Here is a 17,074-nt window from a genome sequence, read left to right on the forward strand (position 1 = left end):
TATACAGTCCTCTATCTCAGGACTTTTTTTATTTTTTGTTATTTTTTTTATTTTTTTAAGGCCCATTCACACCAAGAACGATAACTATGTCATTCGGTTTATACTATGTGTGCTGCAGTTTTGTTGTCTGTTGCTTTTAATGCTCAAGCTCTTTAAAGCAGGATAGATTCTGATTGGCTGTCACTTTTTATCATTCATCAGCTGGAGTTTACCTGTATAGTTGTTGTGTGGACTCTCTTTAGAACAATTTTGTTTTAAATATCTATATCATTATAGTTATTGTCCTTGGTGTGAATCTGCCTTTATTGTCAACATTGTCAATAACATTTGTCAATTACAAACAACTGAAAAAATCATGAAATTTGATTGGTTAAAAGCTGTGGGAACCTTTTAACAAGACATCTTGCTGCCCTCTAGTCTTCCCAGTTAATTACTGATTGTGTGGATTTATGAGATAGCAGCTATCATAAGCATTAGAGCTGATGAACTCATAAGCAATTTAAAATAAGCGCTTAAATCTAAATGAGTATGCCAACAGCCAGAGTGCTACTAGGAGTGCACGTGCTGTTACGGGTGATAGATTATAAACGTATGCTTCATGCTTAGATTTTGTGTGTTGGGTTCAGCTGATTTGTATGGCCTGTCCCACTCACACACGGTCACATTACGACCCTCCTACAGGCAACAAGGGAGGATCACATGCATGTGTGTTTCCCTCTGGGTATTTTTGTACTCTGTGTGCAGGTAAGTCAGTAATTACAGATTAGTTTTATTACAGCATTTATGTTTGACATCAGTCTAATTAATTTTCCAGACATTTAGAAAATGGGGTTCTACACCAAGACTTAATAACAACAATAAACATCAGTTTATTAAAATCAATCAAATTTACAATAAAAAATCATTTATAACAGTTCTAGCCAGATGCATGGTTGATACACGCTGAATTTATTAAACAATATGCTGAAAATTGTAGGTTGCCTTCTATACATGGATTATACAATGTAGGCTTTGAACAGAAATGTGTACTAGGATGAAAACCAGGAGATTAAAAGACCAGTGTTAAAAGATAACTTTTGTTACACTATACTGTTCAAAAGTTTGGGGTCAAGTTTTTTACCATTTATGCTAAAACTGCATTCACAAATATTTGCACCCAAATATGAGCAAAACTGATTGAAAGTTTAAAAGAACAGCATTTATTTGAAATAGAAATATTTTTGAAACATTACATGTGTCTTTATTGACACTTTTTTTCAGTCAATTTAATGCTATCTTGCTGAATAAAAGTATTAATAATTTAAAAAAAAATCTTATTGACCCTTACATTTTGAACTTTCTTCTTTCCTCAGTCATATTATCAATAGCAATTAAATTCCTCAAAAAAACCACACATATTTCACAATAAAGCTTACAATTGTTCTCTCTTGCATGAGCAGTGCAAAATGCATCATTCTGTAATCAGTCACGGTCTCCTTCATTGACACAAGACTGAAATCCTCAGCTTACATCTGAAAGCATAAGCACACTTCATGCAGGTGTGCATCTGTCTGAAGGATGGAAGCCGTTATCTACACTAACTAGGTCAGCGGAAGAAATCCAGAGCATGACATCTGGACACTGAAACTCACAATCGTGTGTGTGTGTGTGTTTTAGGGAAACAGGATGGGCGATGTATACTCATACTGCTGCTATTAAAGTCAAATGAGACTTCACTGGAAGACAGATGATTGTTTTAAAGAAAAGTAGAAGCCCATTTAATTAAAAAAAAGTTTTGGGGGTTTTAAATGATAAAAGAATAGATATGTATGAAATGAAATTATATGAAATGAAGACAAAAATATTTGGACTCTTCTTCAGGAGATATCAAAAATTACATTAGCGGAATGTGTTCATTAATGTGATGAACAACACGTGTGAAATTGTTACTTTATAGCATGCTCTGTTCAAAACTCGGGTCAGTAAGATTTGATTTTTTACTTAAACTACTTTCATTTAGCAAGGATGCTTTAAAGTGATCAAAAGTGTCAGTAAAGATGTTTTTGCGTTCCCCAAGAAAATGTGTTTGCTCATAAACCTTTCCCGTTTTGCTGAAAAACTGTGTTCTCTTGAAAAACTTTTGTGATTAAATAAAATGTGGGTGGGAGGATAAATATATATTTCAATGCTTTGGCATGTGAACGCAAAGTTTCTCAAGGGAACGCAATAGTTTAGAGAGAAAGCGCAAATGTTTTGCAAGCGAACTGAAAGTTTCTCGGGGGAAAGCATTACTATTACGAGAGAATGTAACAACAATGAAATATAATTTTTCATTCTATTCCATCTCTCTCTCTCTTTTTTTTTTTTTTTTTTTACCATCACCATGTTCCTTTAGGGGCTCCATACAGTAAAAATCACTTTGGGCAGTTGTTTAAAAGTCAATACCTAAATGGCTCAGAAAAATGAGAAAGTATGAAAAAAAGTTGAGAAAATATCTAGCATAATTTGCTTGTAGGTTCCACTGGCGCAACGACATTCATACATTTCGAGTGCTGCTTCAGTGTCCTTTTCTGGTGCAAGGTTTAGTTTCCTTCTTTCTCACAGACAATGGCCATCTCCTGAAACACTAATAATCCTCTAACAGAAACCCTCTCCCGCTCACCCCTTTCTTTCTTTTTATCTCTCTATTCCAACACATCTGCCCCTCACCCACCCTACTGTACATCCTCTACATCTCTCTCTCTCTCTGTCTCTCTCCCCCACTGTGGAAGTTGAGAGTAATCCATGTGGATTATCATAGTGGGGAGGGCAAAGGCAGTGAGTGTTTCTGCTTCTCTTTCAGTTCCTCCCAGCTGTGTTGAACATAAGATGAGCATGAGAGAGAAGAGAAGACATCGGTGGAACTCTTAGAGGATTTTTTATAAAGAAATGGTGTGATGAAGAGAATGATGGAAAGAAGAGATGTAAACATCAAGGGGGGATGATCAGGAATGGGGATAAAAGAGCCGGATGTCATTTTTTTTACAAGAACTTTCCGGGAAGATTTCTGTGTCATCCAAAGCACACTTCTGAAGCTTCCGGAGTGTCTGTTGGCTACAATCTGATATCAAGACTAGACTGGGACTACCGCAGATAGTCTGTCTTCAAGATCCAGTGAGCTGGAGATCACACAAACTGCTGTTTTATGCACGTGGCAGGGGTTGATGGGTAGGATGAAGGGCATCACACTGCTCTGGGTGCTGTTTTCAGGTGCTGTCATCCAAACACAAGCTCAGATGAGGATATCGCCTGAAACGTGAGTTTAGCTTAACCCTCCAAACACTTCTAAACAACCCCACAGCTACAAGATATGCACAATGTGAGAGAAACTATCATCTTTTTAGGCTCCTGTATTGCTAAATTTAACATAAATATGGACTTTGCCCTCGCACATTTAAGAAACTCATAGTACAGACCACTATAGCACTCCTCTGAATCCTTGTGCAGAACTGCAGTTTGTCCCCAGATCTCATCTTAATGCGTGCAGGTCATGACCTGAACACCTCCTGTCACTGCTTGAATACAGCTACTGTAAAAGCACTGTAAGCCAAAGCTTAACCTCCAATTGGCAACATTCGCTCAAAATCCACACACACAGCCTGTTTGAACAGACTTTTTGATCTCTCTGAGGGCTAATTTAGTTCCTGAAAGTCAAATTATGGAAAACAAGCAAACCTTGATAAGCTTAAAATCTTTAGCAGTCACACTGGCAGAGCAAAAGCAGAACATTTTCATTAACCCCTCACCGTCAGTTAAAATACATGTTTGAGAAAGAAATTGCTAACTGCTTCTGTTGTCTGATTTCAAGGATCTCCTTGCCATTAATCAAAATATGAGTTTAGGTTTTAGTCCATATGTGTTAGATAACATATACACTACCGTTGAAGTTTGTGGTTGGATTTTTTAATGTTTTTGAAAGAAGTCTGCTTACCAAGGGTAGCCTACATTTATTTGATCAAAAATATAGTAAAAACTGTAATACTGTGAAATATTACTACAATTTAAAATAACTGTTTTCTCTTTTAATATTTTTTTTTTTCAAATCATTTATTCCAGTGATGGCAAAGCTGAATTTTTAGCAGCCATTTCTCCAGTCTTCATTATCACATGGTCCTTCAGAAATCATAATATGCTGATTTGCTGCTTAAGAAATACTTTATTATCAGTTGTGCTGCTTAATATGTTTGTTGAAACAGTGATAAATTAAAGATTCTTTGATGAATCGGAAAAAAAACGCATGCTTGTGTAACATTATAAATGTTCTTAACATCACTTTTGATCAATTTAGTATGTCCTTGCTGAATAAAAGTATTAATTTCTTTCAACAACAACAAAAAAATCTTCCTAACTCCAAACTGCTAGACTAAAAATATTGATGACTCATCCTATACTACAGATTTTCATCCAATCAAATGCTCTCTGGAATGAGAATGTCCCTCCCCTAGACATTTTATTGTCTGAAATGTCAGTTACTTGATATTTATTTTAAGATCCATTTTAAAATGAATATCATGCTCACATGCTGTTGAACACCGGGCTGTGATATTGCTTAAATAAAATGTAACAAAAGGAAGATTTAATGTCTAATGCTTTTCGTTTGTGTTTTGAACAGGGTTCAACAGTGGGCCAATGCCTTTGGAAAACAGATTTTGGCCTTGTCAAACAGATACTCAGGTGGCCAACTCTTACAGAAGGTTTGTCTATTGTGACAGTAAAAGAATGAGTAATTTTGACTCTTCTGCTGTTTAGCACTGCAATTATATTTTTTACTCCTGATAACGGATTATTCCTGAAATTTGTCTTTGTCTTTACCCCCTCATTTCAATCCTAATATCAAAGCAATCAGGGACATTTCTGATATTGTCTGATAATCTGCAGAGGAAGCAGGTTTTATCCGTAAATCACTACATTAGCAATGCGTCTAACCGCTGGAAAATGCCATATGCAGCTGTGTCCAGTTATCTGGCATCTGTTTGAATTCACACTACACGCTAATTAACACTACTTTGTACTGTTAACCACAGACCCGGTGCCAGCCTACGAGCAGCCCATCTGCATACCAGAAAGACATATAACGACCAGTTTATATCTGACCTGAATATGTAGGCGTTCTTTCACCTTAAGGCCCTTTATTAGTGCAGCACAACAGCAGGATGTGCCTGAACAGTGAGGCAGGAAGAAGATTAACCTTCCCAGACTGCAGCATCTCCTCCTCCCTCTGTTCCTTCTCTCTCTTTTTTGTTTTTCCTGTGTCTAATCTAAGCTCAGAATAAAGCCTGGTACTCTTACAGTGTTTTGTGGTGGTGGATTATCCCTGTCTGACCTCGTGTTCCAATGGCCAATTGGTGGAGAGCAGGATTCTGCCCTCAGTGGCCTTTGATAGAGTGCTGATGTAGAGTTTGACCAAAATGTCCCCATAAAGATAGTAATACTATTTTTTTTTTTATTTGTGGGGACATTTTTTGGTCCCAATTAGGAAAACAGCTTATAAATCATACTAAATTATGTTTTCTGAAAATGTAAAAATGCAGAAATTTTTCTGTGAGGGTTGTGTTTATGGGTAGGGTTACGGGATAGAACATTCAGTTTGTACAGTATAAAAAACATTATGTCTATGCAAGTCCGCATAAAACGTGTGTGTGTGTGTGTTTGTTTGCATCTGTGCATAGAAATATAAAGATGTGGAGCCCATTATCAAGATGGTGGAAGTGGATGGTTTAAAGATGGTGAAGGAATTTGCTGAAGAAATGGAGAACATGCTGGGCAGGAAGATGAAGTCGGTCAAGGTCAGAGAAATCAGTATATTGTAGTAATGTGTAATTCTAAACAGTTATAAAAACTAATTTTAACTATTTAATTATTTGCTGTTTTTTGGATGATCAAAAAGAAGGCAATCTCCTGAATTTATTTGAATGTGTTTTATACAGAGAATGGCAGAGATAGCAGAGGATGCTGATTTCTATCATGAATATAATGCCACATTAGAGGTGAGCTATCCATCGTCCATCCTTCCCCTTACTCTCCTGTTCATCCCTCAGTCTATATCCATATATTTACACTTGTTGTTCTGCAGTTTGACTACTTCAACTCCATGATGATTAACGAAGTAGACGAGGATGGGAACAATTTGGCTCTGGGGGGTGAATTTCCTCTGGAGGAGAATGAACACTTCAACAAACTGCCTGTCAATACTCAGCAAAGTGTCATACAAGTGCCCACCAATGTCTATAACAAAGGTAAGACACAGTGCATTTTCATCCCTGATTAGAAACTGAAGATAAAGCAGATCTCTCTCTGTCTCTCAGATCCTGATATTCTGAACGGAGTGTTTATGTCAGAAGCACTGAATGACATATTTATCAGTAACTTTGAGAAGGACCCGACTCTAACCTGGCAATACTTCGGCAGTTCAACGGGATTTTTCAGACTTTACCCTGGTAATCATCAACAGCCTTAGTCCTTCAAATGCACCATTGCAGGATACTGAACATGCAGTTTTGCTCATTCAGACACAGGACAGAGAGATGAGAGTCTGATTGACACAGAATTACTGGTGTAATTATTTGTGACAATGACTCAGGCCTCTTCTCTCTGCTTCTCTCATTCATCATCATGTCATCACAGTATTGACACAGTAACCAAACTGATAAACTCAGGCTTCCCAGATCTTACATGCATATGAACACAGAAATCCTTCTCCATCTCTCTCATGGAGAGGAGACAGTAAACATATTCAATATGCTTTTTAAGGTATCAAGTGGACACCTGATGAAAATGGAGTTGTCACTTTTGATGGCAGGAATCGCAACTGGTGAGTTTGAATGTGTGTGTGTGGATGTACTGTATAAAACTACAATAGTGTCCATTTCCCAGTCAGTATTTTTTCTTTTGTAAGAAATGAACACTTAATCAGCAAGGATTCATTAAATTGATGCGAAAAAAGTGACACTATAAAGACATTTCTATTTTAAATAAATGCTGTTCTTTGGAACAGTGCTTTCAATACAGTAAATCAAAGAAATGTATCAAGGTTTTTCACAAAACTATTAAGCTGTTCAACATTGATAATAACATATATTTCTTAAGAACCAAATCAGCATATTAGAATGATTTATGAAGGCTCATGTGAGCATAAGAGACTTCTTTGTAAGCCATTAAAAAAAAAAAAAAAAATACAGACCCCAAACTTTTGAGCGGTAGTGTACACACTTCAACCTTCACTTTAAACCTGACACACCTTAAAAACGTGACGCTCATGACAGAAATTCAAAAACCGTTAAGGACTCAAGGCAACATCAAAAGATTAGTGATTTAACCGCAGTCCAGGGTCAAGAAGCAGGTCGGATCTCAGTGAAAGATTTTAATCTAGGTTCCTTTCCATGACTGACTGCTTCATCTGCCCAGTTTCCTTAAATACCTTCTGCCAGGACTAACACTATTACAGCTAATGCACACAATCTCTTTAGCAGTAATGAACGCAAAGTACTCACCCGTTGTATTGTGTTACGTTCCTAAATCTAACAGCTTCAATGATCACTTGCTGTGTATATATAATCTGAGTAGTTCTGCGACACGAGTAAGTTAAAAATCTACAAGTAAGCCAATTAAAAATGTGAATAACGGACTATTGATGTAATGTTCAGTCTTCAGTTTCAATCTCTCTCTCACTTTCTCAAAGTGATCTCATTATTTCCTTCTCTCAGAACATTACCCAGATGAGATTTCACACTGTTATCCGGTTGAGGAATTATTACTGTGAAAGGTCTTGACTGTTCGTCAATAGACAAACAGTGGGCACATGGAGTTATTTTAGTATATATTTTCATTTTCATATTAGCCATTTTGTTGTTTTTTGTCATCTTTATTAGTTTTAGTTTTTTTCTATTTCTATTTAACTTTATTTGATTTTGTTTCAGTATAAGTCAATTTAGTACTTCAATTTAAAACTTATTGCCAGGGCAATATTTCTAATCTTGTTTTAGTTTAGGTTTTGCATCAAATATTTTTATTTTACGATTTGTAATAGTACAATAGTAATAGTTTTAGTTAACAACACTGACCTGAGCTTGTAAGCATTTCAAAAAGACCTTTAAAAACACATCTCTCAAACTGTACGACACCTTCATTTAAGAGAACACTTCTGTTTTGTTCTCTCTCTCTCAGGTACATCCAGGCAGCCACGTCCCCCAAAGACATCATCATCGTTGTGGACATCAGCGGCAGCATGAAGGGTTTGAGGCTCACTATTGCAAAACACACCATCAACACCATTCTAGACACACTCGGCGAAAACGACTTTGTCAACGTCATTGCGGTAAGAACAGAAATTTTCAAACTAAACCTTTACACAAAACAAATGGCAAGCAATACAATTTCTTCCATGTAAATCTAAGTTATTATCCTCAATAAGAGTTCAAATTTTGTCTCTTTCCAGTACAGTGATTATGTCCGGTATGTAGAGCCCTGTTTTAAAGGCACGCTCGTACAGGCCGACCTGGATAACCGTGAGGTAACGTTTTCTCGGCTTGCACAGAGCAGTGAATTCAGTTGCCAGTTGAGATTTTAATATTTGCTGCATTCATGCATTCTAATTCTTTCTAGCACTTCAAACTTTTGGTGGAGGGATTGCAGGTAAAAGGTGAAGGAAAGGTGAAGAAAGCCATGAAAGAGTCCTTTAAGATTCTGAACGAGGTGAGTGTGTGTTAATGTTTGAGGGATGTATATTTATCCATATAGAAATACTGATCTATCAAAAGGCTCTGGGTGTGCGTAGGCAGCAGCGGAAGGCAGGGGTAGTTTATGTAACCAGGCAATAATGTTGATTACTGATGGAGCCATGGAGGATTTCCAGAAGGTGTTTGAGGAGTTCAACTGGCCAGACCGCAAGGTACCAAATGTGCACAAACAAACAAAAAGTCACTATGGATACATGCTTTACCTGTGTGCATAATCTGATAAAATAATACACTATCAAACAGGTGCGCGTGTTCTCATATCTAATTGGACGAGAGCTAACATTTGCTGACAATGTCAAATGGATTGCCTGCAACAATAAAGGTGAGATCCTCCTGCAATTAAAGCAGAGCATTGTGGGAAACTACCTGAGCTAGTGAGTTCTATTATTTGCACAGAAAATGTACGATGTGCACACTTTGTATAGTTTTTATAATGCAAATGTTTTTGTGAGCACAATGGTTTCAATTCCCATTTCTTTTCCAGTCATTTGTTACAGAATTTAAAAAATCGCATTACTGTATATTTATATTTTGGTTTTATTTATATACCATTATAGTATTTAGTAATTTTTTTTTTTTTCAGTTTACATTTCAATTTTTGTAATTTCTTATTTTTATAATAATTTCTACTTTTTCTATCATTTCTACTTTTTTCATTTTTATAATTTTTAGTGTTATTTCTATCTTTAATTAATTTTATTTTAGTTTTAGTAATTTAGTACTTCAACTTGAACTTATTTAAGTTAAGTGGCAGGACAACATTTCTAATTTTCATTTAAGTATTTTTAAGTTTAAGTTTTTCCTCTATTTATTTATTTATTTCATCAATATTTAGATTTTACTTTATTTCAGCTTTACTTCACTTACTAGTAATGATTTTTAATCGTTTTATTTTGTTAAAAATAACAACACAAATAACAAAGAGCAGTTTCAAGCCAATGAAATATGTTAGACCCAAGCAAAATTACATTGGCAAAAGAAACTTTTTCAAAAAAAAAAAAAAAAATCATTTATTTATTTAGTATTTATTTTTCTCCTGCCTTTCCCAAGCTTGGAAATAACAATTAAAAAAAATTCTTGATATTTCCATTAGGGCTGTCAAACGATTAATCGCGATTAATCGCATCCAAAATAAAAGTTTGTTTTTACATAATATATGTGTGTGTATGGTGTATAATTATTTTCTATATATAAATACACACACATGCATGTATATATTTAAGAAATATTTGCATGTATATACTGTGTATATATATTTATATTATATATAAATATTTTATATATATATAACACATTTTTCTTAAATATATATGCATGTGTGTGTATTTATATATAGAAAATAATTATACTCCATACACACACATATATTATGTAAACACAAACTTTTATTTTGGATGCGATTAATCGCGATTAATCGTTTGACAGCCCTAATTTCCATGCTGTCCACAACCCGTTCTATTATAATTTAATTAAATATTGTGACAGCTGTGCCCTCTGCTGGTAACAGATAAATAAATAAAAAAAATTACATTACCTTTGTTGTTGTGTGCTTGTAATTAGGTTACTACACCCATATCTCTACTCTGGCGGATGTACAGGAGAATGTAATGGAATATCTTCATGTGCTGAGCAGGCCAATGGTCATCGACCATGATCATGACATCATCTGGACAGAGGCTTACATGGACAGTGTGGTGAGTTGCTTACCTTTTCTCATTCACTCTCTCTTTCTTTTTGCACTAGTACAGTCGGTACTGTACACAAAAGGTGATGTTGCATATTGTCCCAAACCTTCATATTGATCATTTCTGTCTACATTAATCTTGAACCTCTCATGTTGTGATTTCATTATCTGATTCCGAATGTGATCTTGTTATGTCTGTTACTTCATTATGTCTGTCATTATTTCCTGTCATCCCATTCCAGCTACCCAATACAGCTGAGGTAAATTCTTTCGTTCTCCGCAGTAGATCGAAATATATCCTGTATACATCCAAAAGCAATAGTTCATGTGTTCTTGCAGTTTAGAGTTCATAGCTTCTCTTTTAGATATATTTTAGTTGTATTTAGAAATTCTGACCTCTGTGAAGTTTTTAATGTAATCTAGGTCCTCATCAAATGTCTGGTAGAGTCTAAATCAACAGGATTGCAGTTCTAAACGTGTTTGTGCTGTTTTGTTAATTTGTGATCAACAAGTCTAATATTTAATATGATAGCTACAGAGGCAAAAAGGAGCTACAGACACATTTTCTGCATTGATTATGGGGATTTAAATATGATACGTGTGCTACATGGAGCCAAGAGGGGAAATTTGAATGTGGAAGATTTGAATTCTTTGAATATTTGAATTCTGTGGAAACCTACAAGAGTTTCTTTATAATTCTGTTGATGCCGATGACTATACATGCCAAAATAGACAGTAACTACACGTTTGGTCAAAACTGAGTTATGACTGAAATCGGGTCTGTCCAGTGACAAATTTGTTTGGTAAGCTGTGCTCAAATTTAGAGAGCAAACAGAGTGGGAAAAATGTAAAATCTATTCATTCAAAAACTCTGAAGCCATTTTTCTCAGTTTCAGTGTTGGTGTAGTTACTGTATTTTGGGAAACACTTTATTTTGGGTGACTCTTGCGGTAATCTTTAATGAATGGTTTAGTTCTTCATGAGTCACACATTAACTCAACATTATCCATGCATTAGTTAAGCATGAATAAATGCATATTAGTGCACCTGTATTGTAAAGCGTTACCGTATTTTGCAACGTAGAACAATAAGGAACTGAATCCACCTACCAGTGAAGCACCTGCTCTTAATGGAAGTATCCTATGGTCTCATTCAGGGTTTCATCCACTTCACAGGCCTTCTCTCTTTCTCTTTCTCGTCTTTCAGCTTTTTAACACACAGGCTGAGAGTTTGCTGTTGATGACCTCTGTGGCCATGCCTGTGTTCAGCAAGAAAGAAGAAACAGTGAGTTGAATATATAAGGGAAAGTGCGGCTCCACAAAAAAAAGTCTGGACAAAAACAGAAACATCTTTTTCCTTCAGTTCATCATGTAATCAAGTCTCATTCAACAAGGATAGAAAGGGGCGGAAGAATAATGAATGTCTAAAAATGGCTCAAACATAATAATGAATTCAAAATAAATAATTAATAAATTATACATAATTAAAATGACATTATTTAGGTTATTACTGTTGTTGTCATGAGAAAAGTCTATCTCTAAATAAAGATAAAGAATAAATCATGTTTCAATAAATAATGATAGGCTAATAATGAATGAATCGGTTGACTGAATCATTAAAAAATGTACTCAAAATGTACTTTTTTTTCAGTTAAACTACTGTGGGAGTTCGTGATATTGGGACTTTACTATACTGGAATTTCGTCACATTAATTATAAATCTAACATAAGCTCTCATAATCCAGCGAAAACATTAAATATACACTATTAAATACTCTTAACATGTTTATACAACTGATTTCGCTACAATTTGAATATATGACCCGACTTTGTACCTAAAAAGGATGATGACCATTTGTAAATAACACTCTCAGTCGACGCTTCCTCAAACGGCTTTCTCCAACCCTGATGACGGAAAAAAAGAGCGCGTGAATGCGCTTACAGCCTAACCAGACATAACTAATTGATATGTCCTTGACAACAGGGGAATCCTTTAAACACATTTTATTCGCATCTAATACAATTTCATTACGATTCTAAGTGAATTATTCTGAATTTGCAAAAACCTATAGATTATGAAGGTTGCATCACTTCCGGTCCAGGTTTAAGCTAGAACTGTTTTAGGCTACTTGAGAAGCCTTCAAAGGAGTTACCAAAGATGAGCATAACCGATGGAAATTGCATGTGCATATCTAAAAGCTTTTCACTTTTTCTTCTTCTCAATAACATTTGGATATTAAAACTGAATAAAACGGCCACAATAAAAGTAACTAGCTTGGTTAGCTGATTACCTTAAAAGTCCATAGATAACGAGTTGATGCTGCTAACACTTTCTACAACAAGCTGATGCAATGAGACCTGTTTTAGACCATTTACAATTTTAGAACATAAGTTCAATTCAACTGTTTATTTTAAAATTGTATTGTTCATAGTTTTGACTTTGCTCTTTCTCTTTGTGTGTAACGTTAGCTGTCTCACGGGATCCTCCTTGGTGTGGTTGGCACTGATGTCCCTTTAAAAGAGCTCATGAGATTGGCTCCTCGATACAAGGTGCCTTCATAATGTCATCAGTCCTCTGTTCACAATAACGCTGATCACATCTAAGGTCTTTTCATTCACAGGGCAGACTATATCCATGATTGTTTAAACTGCTGACTGATTAATAAATATGTGATTTTACTGAATTTATTATTTTGACTTCTTTGCCGTTTCAGCTGGGAGTTCACGGCTATGCATTCTTAAATACTAATAATGGTTATATACTCTCTCATCCTGACCTTCGACCTCTGGTAAGCTACAAACTATTCCACAGATCTTACACCTATTACCTATTGTCTATAAGAGTTGATTACATTGTGTAATTAGTTTTGTATCTCATTAACGTTGATGTTTTCTATACTTTGTGTTAGTATAAAGACGGTAAGAAGCTGAGGCCAAAGCCTAACTATAACAGTGTGGATCTCTCAGAGGTGGAGTGGGAAGATACAGAATACACAGTGAGTGGAACATCACACACACACACACACATATAAATAAACATTCACACACTCACACATCCATCACACCATTTTTAGATCAATTGCTTCAAGGTGTTTGTGTGTGTTGATCCTCTAGTTGAGAACGGCAATGGTGAGAGGGGAAAGTGGGACAATCTCTCTGGATGTCAGAGCAACAGTAGAGAAAGGAGTGAGTTGATTTTGTCCTTTAATTCGCTTCTCATAAGATTACTTTAGTTTGATTCATTCATTTTTATCCCATAATAACCTAGCCGTGACTGTCATACTCACATGCCGACGTCTTCCCTTCTCAGAGGAGAGTTGTCTTCCTGAAAAATGAATATTTTTACACCACCATCAACGAAACTCCATTCAGGTGAGTTACATTTTTTGGAGTCTAAAACATGCTGACTGTATATTTAAATTCTGCTTATGTGTTATTATGCGTCTATGTTTTTAGTCTTGGAATTGTACTTACCAATGGTCACGGGAAGAATGCTTTCATCGGAAATGTTTCAGTTGAAGAGGGTAAAGATTTTCAAATTATTACCTGCAAAAATAATATAATAATTTGCCTGTCTCTGTTTACTGCTATCATTTGAAAATTGAAAATTCTGTCTACAGGCCTACATGACCTGACAGCATCTGATGTCACTATTGCTAATGAATGGTGGGTGTTAATTAAGGCTAAGAACTAGATTAGAATCTGAAATGATGTGATATTTTCTGATTGTACGTTTTTTTGCTGTTTCAGGACATACTGTGAGACAGACATCGATCCACATCACCGCAAACTGACACAGTTTCAGGCCGTGGTTCGATATCTGTTAGGGAAAGAACCAGACCTGGAGTGTGAGTTCTGCCTCTAGAGGCCTTTAGACACTAGACTCAAAGTTTTAACATAGTATTTGAGATTTTTACTTCTATCATTACATTTAGTTTTATTCATGTAGAATTACAAATGAGTAAAAACAATGCACCTACTTGTTGCCACTTGCAAGGTTTTGGCACAAAGCTCAATAATTAGTTGCACTTATAAATCATCTCATATCTTTGCAACTGTACAGCATAACCACTTTCGTAGGCAGTTAAACAATTTGATCTGAATGACGATTGATGATATCTGCTATTTGGTTCTGTTCTGTCTGTTCTTCAGGTGATGAAAGACTCCTGCAGCAGACTCTGTTTGACGCAGTCATCACAGCTCCTATGGAAGCCTACTGGACTGCACTTCTGCTCAACGCCTCCGGGTACTATTTCCCACCCACACACACAGCATCACAGACAAGTTTCATTAGTGAAATACGTGCTCGGCCGTGACTTTTCTCATTCTTTTGCACGCCTCCGATGTGCAGAATTGATGCGGGTGTGGAGACGGCGTTCCTGGGCACACGCTCCGGCCTCATGAGGATGGCCAGATATGTTGGCGTAGAGAAACGTGTGGGGAAGTGAGTACATTTAATTAAGAGCTCCACATCACGACTCAACCGTATAAACCACATCTGCATTGCCATAGGTTTTCCTAAAGGGATAGTTCACCCAACAATGAAAATCCTGTCATAATTTTGCTCACCGTTAAGTTGTTCCAAACCTGTATAAATTTCTTTCTTCTGCACCCATCAACTGTTTGGTTACCCACATTCTTCAAAATATCTTCTTTTATGTTCAGAAGAAGAAATTCATACAGGTTTGAGGGTGAGTAAATGATGACAGAATTTAAATTTTTGGGTGAACTATCCCTTTAAGACCACCCATGGCCTCACATAATATGCTCTCTAAAATTCTCAACTTCGGGAAGGTAGAGAGGAACAGGCAGTAACATGAAAAACAGAATGTGGTATTAAAATAAACATTAGTTAATGTGGCTATACATAAATCACTAAACAAATGCTAATGTATATACTCAACACATATGAATCTCTTTTTGATGTTTTTTTTTTTTTGCAGAAAATTCTTAACTCCATCCGATAAGGAGAATATTTTTACTCTGGACCATTACCCTGTTTGGTATCGGCGTGCAGCAGAGAATCCAGCTGGAAGCTTTTTGTACTACGTTCCTACAGAGGACAACACACAAGGTAGTGCGCACCCTGCTGTCCATATCAAAAGACTTTACACCCTATTGAATGTATTGTGCTCAGTATTTATTTTTCTTTCCCTGCAGTGGATGGAAGGGTTGTGATTGCAGTCACGTCTGTTACAGTCACTGTAAACAAAAAGACAGCACTTGCTGGAGGTATGATCTTCCCTGGTTATTCTTATCTTTGAATCTTTTTTATTAGTCTGTGCTGATCAAAGGACACCCATCGAGTTGCTATTATCTTTGTCCATTTTAAGTATGTGAGTGAGCACATGTGCCCATGTTTGGATGTTCAACCATGTATGGAGTTCACCTCTCCAACATGAACATTTCTTTTCCTCAACATGACCTTGGCTTTTGCTATTTTCTCATTACTCACACAGACACACATAATTGATGACTTGAACTGTATTAATGCATTCATGAAAAGGAAAATATATTAAAGGACAGGAAGTCACTTGATAGGAATTTGGGATACGTTATCTGCTAGTATTCTCATTCCTTTAGCATTTGCTCTGAAAATCCGTTTCAAGCTTTTAGAGCCCTCAAAAAATCACAGGCAAAGCTATTGTCTACTGTAATATAAATGTTGTTTTTTTCTGGAAAAATACATGGTTATTTTGAATGGCAGTCAATGGAAAATGATGTTTAATGCCACCATAATGGTTTAGTTACATTATCAACCAGCAGGGGCTTACTGTGCTATGCTAATCAGCCACCGCTTGACCCCTTCATTTATCCATCCGTTTAGATTTTTAATCTGGATCTCTCTCCATTTTTGTGTGAATCTGAAGAAGCATATTTTAACATTTTACTTTGAGCAAAACTGTGTGTGAGTGCTTGCTGAATCTTACACTTCAACGTTTACAGAAATACATTCTTTATTCATTTTTAACACAGAATTATATCACAGATCACAAATCATATTTCAAACTGATTTTCATCAAGCGAAAAATATAAAGAAGGATCTCATATCAGTCTTAGAAAAAAGGTCAAGTGAAGAAAGGGTCACATCAATAAGCTATAAGATATTAAACCAGAACTTCATAAAGATCTTGAAGATGCTTTCAGCTCAGTCAAATGGGCAAATCCTTTCCTTTCATCAATCCAATGGGATTTACAAAGCGTGTAGTGAAGTGTGTGTGTGTGGTGTCCCTGCTCTTAAATGTAAGGCCAGGACCAAGAGTAAACACACCTCAGCAGAGTCACTGCTCATTTATATACCGCTCTTCATATTCACTGGCATATTTGCTGACAGTCAATAAACAAGCATGTGCTCACTTTTGAGATTATTCGCAATAAGTGCAATTTGACGGGAACGTATTAGTCCACCAGTGGCAAAAGTGCTTTCGTCTTTTCTTTTTACATAACAGAGGATACAGGGTATGTGTTTTGTCGCCCCGTGCAGAGTACAGGCCCATGACACATGCTGTATAAAATAAGAGCTAAAAGAACAGTAATGGCAAGAGAGACTGCAACCATTAGACAAAACTCCTCTAATTAATAATTCATGAGTTTTCTCTGAATTCTCTTATGGAGAATTTTTAGGAGTTCCTCTACAA

The 17,074-nt window shown here is 36.0% G+C and overlaps 1 protein-coding gene across 1 annotated transcript in view; it reads left to right on the forward strand.

Moving 5' to 3' along the window:
* Positions 1–2,838: 2,838 nt before the first annotated feature.
* Positions 2,839–17,074, forward strand: part of cacna2d4a (calcium channel, voltage-dependent, alpha 2/delta subunit 4a) — a 39,084-nt gene continuing 24,848 nt past the window's right edge. Inside the window, exons 1-26 of the mRNA XM_079868244.1 lie at positions 2,839–3,274; positions 4,631–4,712; positions 5,688–5,804; positions 5,946–6,005; positions 6,092–6,254; positions 6,324–6,455; positions 6,769–6,829; positions 8,182–8,332; positions 8,453–8,527; positions 8,620–8,709; positions 8,792–8,905; positions 8,997–9,075; positions 10,314–10,447; positions 11,644–11,721; positions 12,906–12,986; positions 13,151–13,225; positions 13,346–13,432; positions 13,551–13,622; positions 13,747–13,808; positions 13,893–13,960; positions 14,057–14,102; positions 14,187–14,284; positions 14,589–14,682; positions 14,788–14,880; positions 15,380–15,510; positions 15,597–15,668. Of these exons, the coding sequence (XP_079724370.1) occupies positions 3,183–3,274; positions 4,631–4,712; positions 5,688–5,804; positions 5,946–6,005; positions 6,092–6,254; positions 6,324–6,455; positions 6,769–6,829; positions 8,182–8,332; positions 8,453–8,527; positions 8,620–8,709; positions 8,792–8,905; positions 8,997–9,075; positions 10,314–10,447; positions 11,644–11,721; positions 12,906–12,986; positions 13,151–13,225; positions 13,346–13,432; positions 13,551–13,622; positions 13,747–13,808; positions 13,893–13,960; positions 14,057–14,102; positions 14,187–14,284; positions 14,589–14,682; positions 14,788–14,880; positions 15,380–15,510; positions 15,597–15,668 (2,407 nt within the window). The 5' untranslated portion in view covers positions 2,839–3,182. The remainder of the gene's footprint in view (positions 3,275–4,630; positions 4,713–5,687; positions 5,805–5,945; positions 6,006–6,091; positions 6,255–6,323; positions 6,456–6,768; positions 6,830–8,181; positions 8,333–8,452; positions 8,528–8,619; positions 8,710–8,791; positions 8,906–8,996; positions 9,076–10,313; positions 10,448–11,643; positions 11,722–12,905; positions 12,987–13,150; positions 13,226–13,345; positions 13,433–13,550; positions 13,623–13,746; positions 13,809–13,892; positions 13,961–14,056; positions 14,103–14,186; positions 14,285–14,588; positions 14,683–14,787; positions 14,881–15,379; positions 15,511–15,596; positions 15,669–17,074) is intronic.

The sequence above is a fragment of the Squalius cephalus genome (assembly GCF_949319135.1).
Source record: "Squalius cephalus genome assembly, chromosome: 4".
NCBI classification, from domain to species: Eukaryota; Metazoa; Chordata; class Actinopteri; order Cypriniformes; family Leuciscidae; genus Squalius; species Squalius cephalus.